The sequence below is a fragment of the Perna viridis genome, chromosome 9, assembly GCF_037379345.1.
Source record: "Perna viridis isolate PV_CMFRI_1.1 ecotype Kerala chromosome 9, ASM3737934v1, whole genome shotgun sequence".
Lineage (NCBI taxonomy): Eukaryota > Metazoa > Mollusca > Bivalvia > Mytilida > Mytilidae > Perna > Perna viridis.
In genome coordinates, this window is record NC_142453.1 from 15,944,177 (window position 1) to 15,961,139 (window position 16,963).

A 16,963-nucleotide genomic window follows, 5' to 3' on the forward strand; every position below is an offset into this window, starting at 1 on the left:
ATATAACAGGACTTACTAGTTCCACAGAACTTGGCTTGTGCAAAAGATTGAATTCCTCAATACATGTGTAAGAAATCCCATCAAGCTGTAGACTGCCCAGTGTTTTATATTTAGACCTTCAACATCAAAAAGGGCAGGAAAGGATGCTCAAGTGCAGCTGTTTACAACATGATGAGTAGTTCAATACTGACTTCAATTCCTTCTGTTTGATTGGATTTTGAATAAGTAAAAATACAACATGAAGTTGCATGCATTTTAATGCAATGCATATCCCCCTATTTGTACAGGAAGCAAGGAAAATTGTTTACTATATATGCCCCATCTGTATGAAGCCACATCCCAAATATGAAATCAATCCAGCCATTTGCAACATAAATTTCAGATGAACGGAATGACAGAGGGATGGACAATGTGATTCCAAAATATCACTGACTTGTTGAGTGGGGTATAATATACCACATTAGATTTTTTCACTCACTACTGTACTAAAAGAATTTTAAATAAGTGGTATAAAGCCAAGTACAAGTTGTGTGTGTTCTACCTCTATGAAAAAGTTTATAAACTTACTACAAAAAAGTATTTTTTTACTGTCCTATATGTATATCAATTTCAAGTTTCTTGGGATTGTAACAAGCTTTCTGATTGGATAAAAAAAATTGTCAATCATCTCATAGACCAAATTTTGTAATATGACTGTGATGTCATCAACCTTTCTTGCTGAAAGGACTTTCTTTAGTCCTCGAATGGTGATACTAAAATTGATACGGAAGGACTGATATACATGTATTTCTTCTGTCTATTTGAAATAACTTCAATATTTGTAGTTCACAGTTGAAAATATTGCTATGCAGATTATGTAGTGTGCTCCACATGATTGAGGTTATTTCCTCATAGACCAAAAAAAATATGTCATTCCTTGAAGGTTTTGGTCCAAATTGATAGAGAACCTCGACCTGAGATGTTTCCATGACTCAAACACTGACTAAATTGACTAAATTGACTAAATGAGACATTTTAGGTCTGAAAATGAGATTAATCTCAATTTGTTGATACTTTATAATGTTCTAGTAGATCTCAAATCATCTTCAATCTTCATTTATATCAATGCTTTCATAATAAAGAATTTCCTACATGTACATGTAGGAAAAATTGCAACATATGTTTTTCTTTTGCTATGGATCAACATGAAAAACATAAGGAAAACATGTTTTTACTAACACAATAAATTCATGAAAATAAGTCAATGAAAATAATGGTTATTACAAGTACATGTTTACCATCATATAATAATCAAAGACTGAAGTCTTCAAAGTCGCTAATCATCAAATATTCTGTGATTTTGGTTTGTTTCAACATCCGAAATGGCTCTAAAATCAGGTGACTTCCACTAGAATCTTGATTCCCTTGATATGATTACTCTTTCTTAACCGTGATGATGAGAATGCTTTCAATTAAAATAACTTGCTACCAGGAAGAGCTATTAATGTTTTTATCTCAAACTTCTAGCGATCTTTGGCTTTCCTATGATACTGACCAGGGAACCTGATAAGGAATCACATCAAACAAATGGCATGGCTATATATATATTTAACATCACCATAAGATGGTAAAATTTACATTTAAAATTTCGGATAACTGATATCCTCCTTCAGCATAAAACTCATGAGTTATCAGTTATCCAAAATATTCAATGTAAATTGTACCATCTTCTGGTGATGTTAAACATAATTAGACGTTTATTTAATTTGAATCAGAAACTGGGTAATGTTTAATGCTAACTGATCATTTCATCTTTGAATGTAAACTTCTTGTTTTCATACAAGCAAAAAACACACATAGAACATACATATGTGTATGATATTTAAGAGGTACATTTTGAACTTGTATGAAGCTAGAACTAAGAAGTTTTGACGGTAAACATGGCACCAATCAGCAGCATAATGTCGTATGAAGCTAGAACTAAGAAGCTATGATGGTAAACATGGCACCAATCAGCAGCATAATGTCAACTAAGAAGCTATGACGGTAAACATGGCACCAATCAGCAGCATAATGTGGAGTAGTATTGTATATAATAATGTAAATCATATGTAAAGTAATGAAATTAGAAGTCGCTAACAATATTAGTGACTTAAAAAGAGATGGGTTTTAATTAGATTTTGATAAACATGCTTTAATCTGATTTTAAAGTACATATGTTTTTATAAATCTCCATATCAGGCATCAATATGTTGCAGTTCTTCCCATTAAGTACACATTTTGGATTGAATTTGAAGCAGTCCCGGACTAGTTCATTGCTGGAGGCTAATATTAGAATCCATAACAATTTGAAACCAATCTTTTTCCTACAACTGGAAACTAATCTTTTCCAACTAAAGTTCATCACCAACGGATCAAAAGAAATCTGAAGCACTTTTCCTTACAGTTGTGGTCTGTTTTGGTGAATCTGGTAATGTTTCAACACCTCTCCTTTTTGGTAAATTCAACAAATTGTCTGTTAAGGATGAAATGTCACTTCCCTCCCTCTTGCTCCCAGGAGTTCGGTTAGGTGTTCGAACATTTTTTGGTGTATTTCTTGGGGTAAGTCTGACAGGAGTTTTGTCTCCTGGTAGTCTATGTAAGGGAGAAGGAGAATAACTCTCTCTGAGGGCTTTGTCTGTACTAGTCCGTATTTTGAACTGAGAGTTGACTAATCTTTGAGCTGCCGGAGACATTGAGCTAATTCTGTCTGTAGTACTCATACCAAACTTTAATGACGGTCTGAAAATTCAAAAAAAAAAAATTGTACCTTTCTAGTACAGTGAAACTTGTCTAAACCAAACCTCCTATGGACTTTGGACTAGTTTAAACAGGTGTTTGGTTTACAAAGGTTAAAACAGAATTTAACTGTTATAAAAGAACTATAAATAGTGTCTGGTTTAGACAGATATTTAGATTATTCAGTGTTCAGATTAGACAGGTTTAAATGAAGAATAAAAACCATTGAATTTACCAAAATTCTGATGGAGTAATATTTTTCAGGATATAGACCCATAGATTTCAAAATGATCCATTGCATGATGTAGGAGTTATGGCTCCTAAAACCAGATTTTTTTGTGGTCATTTTTCACATGTACAACTTCGAAAATCTCTGAAATCTTAAATCTTTTTATATTTGGATGCTATGTAGTGAAATCTCTACAAAATAATAAATATAAACAGCACATGTAACGTCAAATCTGGGGTTTTTCTACTAGGTTTCATGTATACAACTTTGAAAATCTTATCCTCTGAAACCATGCAACATCAGTTTGAGCAATAAAAGTTACAGCTAATTTTTACAATCATTCTACTACATAAATGATGAAAAAAAAAAATTTCCCAATTAAGACTATGTAACCAGTAAAATAGTATCTCTTAATATCCAGGAAATATTCCTTTGGTTTGGTCTATTGAACACATTGACAATTTTAATGGTCTACTGGACCTATGTTTACTACGTTGTTACACTTAAATATGAGAAACAATACATGTTAGCAATCAATCAACCACTGCAGGAGTTTTAGTCATATTTTGATATGCTTTGTTTTCTTGAAACCTGAAATGCTTTTATTTTTATGACCTGAATTAGTCATTTCTATAAACATATCTATGTATTGAATATGCAATTTTTTTGTTGTGTGTTATGTGTTTATAGGTCCTGTTTGCCTTTGTAGATATGTTATATTGTCTGCCTCTTCATGCAGTTTATGTTATGGTCAGAGTGTATTAAATAAAACTTGAAAACTTGAAGCTCTATAGAATGTATGCCTAAACACAGGTATATTAAAGTAAACCTACGTAGAGAGTCTTGATTGCACAGTTTTGATCGCCCTTCCTTTTTTATCCCTGTGTAGTTTACTGGCTTTCTCTGCTAACTCTAACGCTATCTCATCTCTCCTGGGTACATCTGGGATCTATTAAGAAGCAATCTCTGTAAGAATTCTACTAATTCTGTACTGTGTGATACTAATTCTGTACTATGTGATACACTCCCAAATAGGCTAAACATTTATATTTTTGTTATTGAGTTGTTTTATCGGTCTATATGATGGAATGTATAATCACTCATTCCAATCTGTCTGTTCTTATAAGATAATTCACACCAAAAATACAAGAATTTCTGTTGTATTTCAGTGTCTTTATCTCCCTTAATTTTTATTTCTATAATACATTTCTTTTAATTTCTAGTTCCTTTAGAATTAACAGGGGTTTTTATAAAAAGCCACATATTTCTGTAAAAAATTAACAAAATGTCAAAAACAAAAATATGTAGGCTTTCCAACCATGAATTACATGTTGCATGATTCTTAGCATGAGTACTTCTTAAATATATATAGGTCAAATTTAAAGCTTCTTTTAGAAATGTATTTTATTTCAATACCTGAGAAAATTTGGTATCAAACTGTCAAGCTTTGTACAGTAAAACCTGCCTAAACCAAACTTTTAAAAGCACCTTCATGTCAACATAAAAAAATTTAAGGGGGTAGACCTAGGGTAAGGAATACAACTCTTACAAATCATAGAAACGTATTCAGCATTTTACATCAATATCATGTAAGCATCAAAGTAACTAAGGAGGCAGACCTAGGGAAAGAGACACAACTCTTACAATTCATTTGAATGTTTGTATTCAACATTTTACATCAATGTAGTCTAAGCATCAAAGTAACTTGGACAGATTTCATTCTGTTTTCAAATGAAAGCTTGATAGGCTTTGGTGAAATTAAATATAATACAAACATTTAACTGGTATTGGATGAAAATGTGTTTCACACAATAATCAGAAACTATAAGACTTATCTTTAACCAAGATTAATAACATTCATGAAATCGCACTGCAGGACCCCAATCCTCATCAGGTTTATTTCAATAGTCTCTGCAGGAAGCATCTTAATGATCAGAATACATTTTTTAAACCGGGAATGGCTCAGATCAGAAGCATTTGGTAATCCATATAAAATTGACTGTATGGTCTGAATATAGCTGAAATATTGCTGCTCGGACGTTAAACCCCAACAAACAAACAAAGAATTGACTGTTGACCATACAATTGTATGAAATTCTGAAATTCTTACAAATCACGGACAAATTGTAAAGTTTGGGATCTATGCTACTTTTCCTTTTGTTCCATGACTCACAGAATCAACCCACCATGTCTCATTTATCTACACTCACATACCTTAAATGTTGGACCAGGTGTGGCTGAAATAGAATCAGCAGGGTCAAGTCTAAAAGGTGTACTCTCAATTTCTCCCCATGTCATCAAAGGTGACTCTTCTACACCTGGTGCTGGAGAAGGAGTTCCAACAAAACCATAACCATTCACCTGTGGTGATTCTGAAGGCAAAATTTCCTTCCCATCATGCCCTATTTTGCCTGCCTCTGCCATTGCCTTGGCAGAAGCAGCTTGTTTCATCATTTCTCGACTTTTGTTCTGGTTCCAAGGATTAATTTGAAACCTAGTATTGTCATGAACAATTTTTCGAGGCTTCTTTTTCTGCATATCAACTAGTTCTTCGTTACTGAAATCAGCGCCATCTGGCACATACATCAAAGAGTTGCGGGCTTGATATTTCCAGCTATTTATACACTCATGATTTCCTTTTATAGCAGCCTGTTGCTCGACTGATGGTAATGCTAATTGTTTCTTTTCATCCTGTAACAAAAAAAAAGAGAAGACACATGCATAATATACAGTAACTTTAACAAGAAACTTTCCATGTAACCAAAATTATTCCAAAATGGAACATAAACCCTAACAATAACATACTATACGTGTAAGACTTGAAATAAAAGAAGAAATTAGTTTGTATTTTGGGCAGCTGTTATGATTGTCTGATAATTTTCTTTTTGGTTAAGTTGTAATAAAATTGAACTGCTGCTAGCACAGACTTTTTTATACTAGTGAAAATTATAGCATGAACAAAAGTGCAAAGATTACATGATGAAAAAGTTAATGAAGGTTAGCACAGATTTTTTTATACTTGTGAAAATTGTAGCATGAACAAAAGTGCAAAGATTACATGATGAAAAATAAAACTATAATCATTATTTTGCATTTCCAATATTATTTAGAACTGTTTCTTCCTAAAATGCATAAACTGAATGTCATTAATTACTTCTGATTTCTGAAGTACAAACTGTAATTGATATTTAAATAGTATCCAACTACAAACACATTTACAAATTTTGTTCTGTTTCACCTTATTCCCAAATTTTGTTCTGTTTCACCTTATTCTCAAATTTTTAATTTGTAAACACATTCAAAACTATTTTAACAGATTGTTTTCCCACACTGCATCATACTGAAATAAAACCAATTTCAGCTTATGAAAATAATTTCCTTGATGAGCATAGGATTTTATAAATCTAAACACTTTTTTTCATCAATTTGAATTTTCCTGCTAATTTAATTAGGTTAAATTCACTGCTCTTCACCTCCTGTTTATTAATCATAAAATATTAATGATAGGATGGAAATTTTGATTGATAATTCTGTTAAACAGAACATGCTTAGCACATTTAATGCTTCTTAACACATTACTGCCTAAATGCAAATTTATTGCTTAACATCTTTTAAGGTAAAAAGGAGTCTCTCAAATCTTTGTAGAAATAATAGAATATTATTGAGCTGAATAATTGTTAGAAACATACTTACAGGTTATAAAAGATACATTGAATCATATAAAAAGAATTATGTTTGAACTTTGTTTTTGTGTAGTGTTCAGAAACAGTAGGGAAATTCCTATAAAGCATACATCTGCGACATGAGGTAATTTGATCCTAAAGAATAAAAAAAAAACTGAAAAAGAGCTTCTAAGAGTTCAGCATGATACCACCACAGTCATCAATCTCTTTTCACTTGGGGCAAGTGTGGACACAATATCAGTTTTTGACACACTTAACTTAAGCATAGGGACTTGCTTTTATTATGGACACATCAACTTGTTTGGACACAATTTCAAAATCAGACCAAAAAAATAAGAAGTTGATTTTTTTGGGTGTGGCCTTTAACACTTTATATTGTACGTTGAAAAATATCTGTATTCTCATTAAAAACTGCGGACACAAATTTTCATAATCCAATAAAAAATGATTCATAATACATGTACATGTAGGACAAGAAATAAATAATAGTTATTGTCTGGACACCAGGAAAATGCATGTTTCTGGCCTGCTCCTTTTGGCCCTTAAGTTCAAGTCTTTACCCCGAAAATCAATCCAAGTCTGAAGTATAGAATATTGTGGAACAATTTCATAGAAATTCCTAAGCTTTTAATGGATATATACATATAGTTGAATTCTATGAAATGCTTGGTTTAGGTCCCTTTTTAACCCCTGATTCTATAACAATAGGGCTAAAACCCCCAAACTCAATACCAATTTTCCTTTTATGGCTTGTAAACTTGTAATATAGTTTTATAATGTTCAACAAATTAATACTCAAGTTACAGCATGAAAACTTAGTGTCCACCTACAACGATAAAAACATGGACAGCAACAGCACCATACCAATCTATGACAGCAAATTTTTTGGGATTGCATATGACCCAAATTGTGAACTTTTACTGAATACAAAGAATGGATATGGTGAGTACTGTGGAAGTACTATTGTTTGTGGGGTACCAATTTTTGTGGTTTTTCGTGGGTAGGCAAAACCATGAAATTTGGCTTCCAACGAAAAGGAGAATCCTATCGATGTGTACACTGAAAACCTCAAAACCACAAATTCAAGAATCCATCAAAATTGGTATCCACAAATTAAAGCACTTTCACAGTATGTCCTTGAGACAGCAACCCCAATGGGATGATGAAATGTCAGCACAAGGACATTGTTGATTTTAAAACTATAAAGTCTGAAAAACCATATGGCTGATCAATATCTTTTTTACTTCTTTTTTTTTTTTAAATTCTCAATCCATAAAGTTTCCCACAACAGTCTTCAAAAGTATATTAAATTGAAAAAATATTCTTTGACTTTAAAAAAATGCATTTTTTTTGGTTCTAAAAAGTACCTCAGTTCTAGATTTCTCATTATCAAACAACCATGAATGTTTATCTCTGTGTTTCTTCTGTGTCTCCTCTAGAATCTCGCTGAATGATGCATTATCTTCACTGGTGTTCTTAGCTAAATACTGATCTAACTTTAATCTGCTTCCTCCTGCAATGGTAATCCTAACTGTAACACTAGATTGATTAATTGTGTTATAATGTGCTGTGGCAGATATTTCTTGCATTTCCATGACAAGAATGTTTGACCAATCAAACAGACCCTGCTTTGTACTGACTAGTTTGTCCTGGGCCAGAACAGTGACATGCTAAATCAGAGAAGCAGCAACCCCTCCCTAAGCAGATATGTCATCCCAGCGGGACACATTATTCAGACTACTAGACAAATAATTTTTTCTCTATCCACTGCTTTCAAAGAAGCGGTGACTACCAAATTTTAAGACTTGTGACTTGGCCAGGAATCAAAGACAAACCTACAACCTTCTGCATTAAAGGCAAGCAAACTTCCCTGAGATCACTGAGGAAGTAACAAAAGGAACTGTCAATGAGGCATTCTTACCAACTTCCTTCAGTAACAGAGGAGATAAGAAAAGAAACTATCCATGTGACACTCTTACCAACTTCCCTGAAACCACTGAGGAGGTTAGAAAAGGATCTATCCATGTGACACTCTTACCAACTTCCCTCAGTAACTAAGAAAGTAAGCAAAGGAATTATCCATGAGACACTCTAACCAACTTCAAGAGGACATTGAGGAGGTAAGAAATGGAATTACCCATGGGACACTCTTACCAACTTCCCTGAGACCACCGAGGAAGTAAGAAAGGAACTACCTATGTATCAATGAGACACTCTTAACAACTTCCCTGAGACCACCGAGGAGGTAAGAAAAGGAACTATCCATGAAACACTCTTACTAACTTTCCTGAGACCACTGAGGAGGTAAGAAAATGAACTACCCATGAGACACTCTTGCCAACTTTCCTGAGGTCACTGAGGAGGTAAGAAAAGGAACTATCCATGAGACACTCTTAACAACAACTTCCCTGAGGTCAATGAGGATCAAAAAATAAAAAAAGTTGATTTTTTTGGTGTGGCCCCTTTGACTCCTTCGAACATAAAAACAGTAAGAGGTTTCTGAAAAATCTGAGAAAAAAAATTTTGCAGTCATATAAAAAGGTAGTCAAATGGTTTGGCAGCTTACCAAGTTTGTTTTCTTGTTTTTCCTCTTTCTTCTGTTTTTCATCATTATGACTTGGTGATTGCTGTCTATGACCTGGTTCAGGGGTTTCAAAAGTTGCAGGTGTATCATCTAAAAACCAAGCAGTCATTCATAAGTTTTTATTGCACAACTGAATTGATTCCAAGTGCAGTTACATGTAGCACTGAAGTTTTTGATTCTTATGAAAATAGCAGCATTCACAGTCAATTTCATAGATTATATGATGTAAAATAAAACTGTAATCATTAATTTGCATTACCAATATAATTTAATTTTTTTTCTTGAATGTTTAAACTGAATATAAATCTTTAAAATTGATTTCACAGGTTAACAGTATCCAACTTCAAACACATTTACAAATTTTATTTCGTTTCACTTTTTCACAAACTTTTAGACCTGACCAAAAGTTAATTTGCAGTAGCATTCAAAGACTGTTTCAACAGAATATTTATTCCTACAAAAATTATTGAAATTAAAATCAATTTCAGCTAAAGAAAATAATTTCCAAGATGAACAAACAAGATATTATTTGAATTTGGAATAATTTTTGAATTTAGAATATGATGCCCCCCCCCCCCCAAAAAAAAAAAAAAAATTGCAAAATTAACCCTTTCTAGGGGGGTTTAGTCATGCCAGCATGCCTAAGGGATAAAGTCAGTTGGACAATAAAAGGCGAGAAAAACATAATAACCCCCTTAGGTTAGGGTGGCATGACTAATCCTATTACTAGGGTAAGCATTATAAAATCAAGCAGGTCTATGATAAAATTGGCTCAATTTCCTTTGAAATGTACAGTGTGGTCTACATAAAATTATGATGGGTCTATGTTGACCAAAAATTAATTTTCTTATACTGCAGTGTTTACGCAAGATTTTTCAAAACTGACACTACATTTTCCTGCCACTTTTACTTGCTAAAATAACTTGACTTTTTGTTTATTAATTGTAAAATATCAGTTAGGTAATGTAGAACTTGACGAAAAGGCATGTTAAATGGAACACAGTTAACACAGTAATGTTTCTAGACACATTCTGCAAAAACTAAATCTACATTGTATTAAATGCACAGTTTTTAAGGCCAAAAAAAAAGGAAAATCCCTAAAATCTTTAATTTAAATAGATCATTAGAAGACAAGATCTTAATGTATCAGTAAGGTAGTAGTTCTTATAAATCAGATGTACAAATGTACATGTACTTTTACTTACATACGGTTGAAGGTCTCCCATCAGTTCTATATTTTAATTGAAACTCTCTTAGTTTTGCTAAGTCATTGCATTTCAAAGCCTCATAATATTCTGTCTTTTCTTTCAATGTGGGTAACTCAGGATAAAAGTCTCTTACTATAATATCTTCTAAATCCTAAAAAAAATTAATTATATACAATGCAACATAAAGAGAATGGGCATTAAAGTTAAATATGTCAGAGAAAACAGCACAATAGGTTTAAAAAATGTCAGTCCAAAGTACACATGTAGCAAAATTTTAGATGAAGAACACATATACAAATGTAAATATCTGCAAAAAAAAAAATACTAACAGGTCAACAGGGGGATGATTCATATGCATGTACATTTATGTCAAAATCTTGAAACATTGCCTAAATATAAATACATGATACAAGGACAATCTACTTACACAATGTAGGGTACCAAATAAGGAAGATTACATATAAAAACTGAAGATAATGGAACAAGAAAAACTGAAGCACTAGCATTTATGAACTCCCACAAAAAACCGGGAGTGAAATCAGGTGCAATTGTACATGAACTTGGAAAAAAGTCAACAAACAAGAATATACATGTGTATCATGTGCTGATCTGACACTAATTATAAGCTCACATTAATACTACATTTATTACATGGATCAGAATGTGTACAGAGAACCATAAAATGTTAAATAGCACTCCAACTAAGAATCATGCAAAATGTGATTCACGAGTAAAAAGCCTACACATTTTTTTAAAAAAAATATTTAGCCTGAATTGTCATAGTCAACAGGAAATAACATTTGATTTTTCATATAACCCGTGTTCTTAGAAGATAAAAATCATATAGAATGTACTGTACAATTCAAAATTATGGGAGATAACAGTGTAAATGACAATAAAATACAACAGAAACTATTGGATTTTCCATGTGGATTATCTCCTAAGAGCAGACAGATTGGAATACATAATTATACATTTCGTCAAATAGGACTACATTTGTATGAAGCAATTAAATAAAAAAATAAAAATATGTAGCCTTTTTTTGTTGTATATCACATTTAACATGATTCTTAAAAAGACTGCTACTAATATTTACCACCACAAATTACAAATACACTAAGTTGCAAGTTGTGATGTCATAATACATCTGTAAATCAAAGTATTGTCACCTTTATTCTGGTAGATGTGGCCTCCCCCTTTTTAAATACATGTAATAAGTAAAATCAGGAACTAAATGGCTTCCTTGCCAATTGAAAACAAAAATGTTCATTTTGAAACTGTTTATGTTCTGTAGTTTGGTATATGATGTCTGCAACATGTCTTTATAATAAAATGTATTGACCAGTAGACATATAAATAAAACTAACCTGGAAGGGACAGTTAAAAATGTAAATTCCAATGTGGTCAATTCAACTGACCAGTATTTGCCAGCTTTTACTGGTATTTACTGTTGGCATGGAAGACACAGACAAATGCCTTAATTTTTCAAACCATGATCAAAGTCCCCCTTAAATCAATGTTAAGTCATTTTATCTCTCCCAGACTGCATGTGCTTCTTCATTTCAAAATCATGAATATGCATGAGCAGTTGGGGTGTGGCATAACTATAGCTACATTGTACATGTGTACCATGCTTATCATAAAAAATCCACTAACCCTAATTACACAAATACATGTGCTTCTTGAATGATTTTCTTATCAGTTACTTTAAAATGTCAATTTAATGTGTGAAACATACAAATACAGTAAGTCATGTAAATGTCCATTATGCAAATTATGTAAACATCATATTTCATACAAATTTCAAAAAACATTCACAACTGCATCATTACCAGCTCCTCAGTGCTAATTCAAACAATTAGCCTAAATAAGCAGGGTGGAACACATATTTCTTCCTTTTTGTTGGTTAGTGTTGTTTTTGATTTTTTATTATACAGTACATGTACATGTATCTTCTGTTAGAGGAAAGACTTTTTTCTACCAATATTTTGTTATTCAAATATTTAACCTGGCAATGACATCGGGAAACTTTAGGCCCAAAGTGAAGCTTGCTCTTTAACATTAAAAATTCCTCTAAAAATTTATCATACCGAGTGACACTTGAGAAACTTTCCTAAAAGCAAAACATTACATTGCGATCTACTGAAGTTTTAGAAATACGAAAATGTAGTTAAATTTAAATGCTGCCTCAACAAAAGTTTACCAAGACATCCATATTACATATTTGTTTGAAACTACTCTGACATTTTCAAAAAAGCTACTGTGGGTTGAAGAGTTAATGATATAACCCTGCATTCATTACCGAAACCGGAACTGCTTGACTGATAAAAGTTTTACAAATACAATGCACTTGGAATATAAAAATAACAGTTGAATAAAGAAAATAATGAATGAACAAAAATAATGCTCCTACTGTTCGTTTAAACAAACACAAAATGATGTGTAAACAAACGATAAAAGATGCAAGAACGCTAAATTAGGAAAAATGAACATTTCAAGGAGTGTACATGTACATTGTATTATTCAAATAGAAGCATATCTTTCTAAGATGAAAAGGCATTATCTTCTTGAAATAGCTGGTCAGTTGCATGTTAAATCTTTGAAGTACGTTTTTTTTTACTTCATACATGTAGGTTACACTTCAGAGAATAGTTTTTGCATCTAGCAAATAATTCTCACCAACCAATTTTTCATCCTTTTCTGCGAGTTAAGTTCAAGCCTAAAATTTAAGAAAAAAAATGTCTAACAGATTGCTGATATTTTGCTAACAAAAATGAGCTATCACAAAACAATTTTCATTCCGGAATAAAATTGGTGAGAATTGCTTCTGCCTTGAAAATGACGAGATCTACTCTCTGACTATTACATGTGTAAACCATTAACCCCTGTACATGGAGAACTGATGAAAAAAAAAGATATTGCTGGAGCTTGTGAGGGTAACATAAAATTTCAAGTATGCTGAAATCAACGGTGCTTACTTTTTAGGCAGTGCCTAGTCCATATTATTAAGACTCTGTTCAAAAGCTCTAACATGTAAATGTATCTACAGATATTCACCATACTGACACTTGAGAAACACTCTATCATAACCTATTGATGCTTTAGAAATTGTCAAAAATAGACAAAATATTTCATAGATGTCCATGTTATTTGATCAGAACTATTTAGACTTTTTCTAAAATGTTACTTTACTAAAGTTTAGGAGGAAGAAATTATGATAATAGCTTATTTTAACTACCCAGACTTCTTGTACTGTGCTTGACTTTTTACATTTTTTATGTTGCTACAAGATTGAAGTCATGACTACAGAAGTTTAGTAGTCATTACCATCAACTCTTGGATCATTGGATCATCATGGTATATCCATCTGCACCATGAGAACCGATTTGTTCTCAGTGTCATAGTTTTCCTTTCATCTTTTGTCTACTTCAGACTCTACTTTTAATGAGCAATTACGCTTTTCAGGAAAAGCAGAGGATGCTTACCCTATTGGTACACATGGTCTATGCTCCTAGTTTTTAGTGGAATATGAGTTGCTCATTTACCTTCGCTTAGACTTAGTTCGTATTATTTTGGTTGTTTTATGTTCTTTATGTTGTGAGTGTGTGTTTCCCTGTCTGGTCTTCGTCCCTGGATGATACTCATTTGATTTCCGTTAGAATCATGTTTCCTTCATGTTTGACACCGGATTTGACAGATTATTTTACATTATGCTTCGCTCACACTTACTTTACCTTAGTAAACGTTTCCTCGTCAAGAACGTTGCGATTTTTTGCATCATTTGCAGCAGAGGCATTTTTCTCTTTACTGGAGATTTGGGAAAGTTCTATCGTACCCTCTAGTCGCTTTACAAGGGCTCTTGTCGTCTCATAGTCGTTAACAATTTTTGACATTTCGTTTCTTTTCACAGGCGTACTAAAATAGTAAACAACAAACTTTACCAATAATAAATAACAACTTTTTCACAGCAACGCACCATTACGTTTTGTTAGATAAAGTTTGGCTTAAAACCCAAAATAGATTTCTGAAATCGTACACAATGACGAACTTAAATTAGTAAAAAGGAACCAGCTAATGATAAATTTAACATATACTCTAACTCGCGATCGGTAAATGTGAAAACAGTGCCAGTTTCTTGGGTTATTTGTTTGCACAGAGGTCTCGTTGCACCTTTCCTCGAGGTTATGGAAATACCGAACAAGTAACCACACATACTCAACATATATTTAACTGGAGTGCTCGAAGTCTATGAAAATCCTTGATCCGATATAGAGGACGTGAATAAAGAAAATGCATCCTCCATTAAGGCACATTGCGACAGGTTTTGGTTGGAATTAATAAAATTATCTAATTTGATACTTTTCACATGGCAGACAAGTACAGCCGTGTTCTAAAACCCAGTTAAAATTTCATTCGGTTAATCAAACCACGCCGTACCCCGGCAAGATGTGTTCCACGTAAGGTCTAAGAGTTTCCGAGGTCAAGATTTTGGCTTTTATTATTTGCATGATGAACATTTTTGTGTTTGTTATTTTACCTTTTAAGCAAGATATGACTACTTCCGTACGTAGTGATATCGAAATATCTTCTGAAAACCCCCAGTGCTAGATTATCATCGAAAATAATAACACCAAGACTTAAGGTTCTTTTTTATGTACTTCTTTTCCCTATATTCAGTTGAAATTCCGTCTCAAGAGCATTATACATTATTGTTACTCTAAAAAGATGGGGTACCTGGATACAAATACGCAGTTCTCCATATTTGTAGGAAAAAAATCCAAAATCGTCTTCTTAATATACCGAAGAAGTTGTTGTTGAAATGCTGGAATTTCATATTGACAACATATTTGTCCAAAGCATGCGGTTGACGTGGTTTTCAACAAACGCATTTCAATGTGAAAATACGATCCACTCCTTGCTGATCTTTTCCCATACTCTCATGAGAACGGGTATCGTTGAGTCAGATCCTTTGATCTAAACAATTTCCGGTAAAAGATAACGTGATGGCGTCGATCTTTCTACAATCCTAGTTTCTTGGATTTTATACATCTCGTCTACACTAAAGGGCACAACATACATCATGAAGTCAAACCTGATATCTTGACCTATTCTTAGAGACCGATGGAAAGGGAAACACTTTACGACAAACGAATGTTTGCCACAGATGAAAGGAAAGTTGACAATATGGAATGTGGAGTATCCGTTCAGCACTTGCATATGGTGTTTTCAAATCACAACTCATACATGTACGCTATGCCAGAGCTTGCCGAAACTAACCGAACTTTTTTTGTACCGTGAAAGATTTCTTGCAATTAGGCTTCCTGAACAAGAATATATTGGACAAAGTTTGAGCCATCACTACACAAGTTTTATGGTCGATCATCATCTTGAACTCTTGCGTCCAAGGATCATTATGTTGTTTTCCTTCAGCACCACGAGAACCGATTTTGTTCTCCGTGTCATAATTTTTCCGTTAGTTGTTTGCCGATTCTGTCTATAGTTCTTGTTTTAGGTCTTCTTTTGTGATTTCGCTCCACTAATGGTTTCTGTATCCTTGATACTAAAATTTTAGCAAATAGATTGATTTTCTGTTATCAATACCTGTTCAAATATATAAATATTTTAATTTCTTTTATTCTACATATATTCTTGATACCAGGATGTGTATTACCAAATTTTTTTTTGAAAAAAAAATCGTGAAGAGGTTGCTGTCACTGTCCGGCAAGTTATTTCGTTTTTTAGACAACTGTCTACAAAAAATATATGGTTTTAGAATTTGCTATATCGGTTAAAACTGAACGAATTCAAGTACTTTTAAAAACGATAAAAATTATATAATTCACGTCAACAGTTCATGTTGCTTCGCTATCAAATTATCAAATTCAAGCTGAAAACGACACTTATTATTGAGAAATGAAAAAAACAAAATGAAGCAGCTGGTTAGGATGATTCAGACCCGATTCACATACTTTGAAGTTGCAAATTTCTGCACTGCTTTGTAATAATGTTCTTATTGTTTTAAAGATTTGTCAGATATTCATAACGGTTAAAGATATTGATGTACTCAGAAGACAAAAAGCTGACACCGTATAATTATAGGTAGCTTTCAGTATGTCAATATGTATATATGTCTTCTAACTCTTATGCAGTAAGTAACATGAGTAACATTTGAAAGACGTTAGTTGAGCAGGTTACAAAGTAAGATACCAATTTAACATTAATAACGGTGGTGGTAGGTTCAAACTGAATGTATAAACTAACGATGACTCAAGTTATATTTGTATTTGAAAAAATACAGTGTATGCTAGTGGTTTTTATTTTGTAGTCTATCATATGGAACGCTTAGACTGTCTGGTGAGATACACATTTGTTTATGTGTTTGTTTATGTTTTGTAAACTTTATATTACTTGCTGTGGTTTTATAATTACATGTGGTCATTTTGTATTTACGTTATGTAGGAGCATCTTTACAATATGTCGTTTTGTCCTTACGTTCTGCCAT

General features: G+C 32.8%; 1 protein-coding gene across 1 annotated transcript; it reads right to left on the reverse strand.

Annotated features, from left to right (window-relative positions):
* Window positions 1-1,194: 1,194 nt before the first annotated feature.
* On the reverse strand, window positions 1,195-14,459 carry LOC148606952 (splicing factor ESS-2 homolog). The gene is made up of 7 exons (XM_088546467.1): window positions 14,196-14,459; window positions 10,459-10,612; window positions 9,236-9,343; window positions 8,037-8,182; window positions 5,201-5,677; window positions 3,820-3,935; window positions 1,195-2,760 (listed from the first exon to the last, which is right to left on the reverse strand). The coding sequence occupies exons 1-7, from the start codon at window positions 14,352-14,354 to the stop codon at window positions 2,394-2,396; spliced, it is 1,527 nt and encodes a 508-aa protein (XP_088402593.1). The 5' UTR covers window positions 14,355-14,459; the 3' UTR covers window positions 1,195-2,393.
* Window positions 14,460-16,963: the final 2,504 nt, after the last annotated feature.

Excerpts from the sequence above, each read along its gene's own strand:
- LOC148606952 (XM_088546467.1), bottom strand. The coding sequence starts at position 14,354 with ATGTCAAAAATTGTTAACGACTATGAGACGACAAGAGCCCTTGTAAAG. Across the intron at positions 5,678-8,036 it reads ATGAGAAATCTAGAACTGAG|GATGAAAAGAAACAATTAGC; the intron begins GTACTTTTTAGA and ends TTTTTGTTACAG. Across the intron at positions 2,761-3,819 it reads GTGCAATCAAGACTCTCTAC|ACCGTCATTAAAGTTTGGTA; the intron begins GTAGGTTTACTT and ends TTGAATTTTCAG.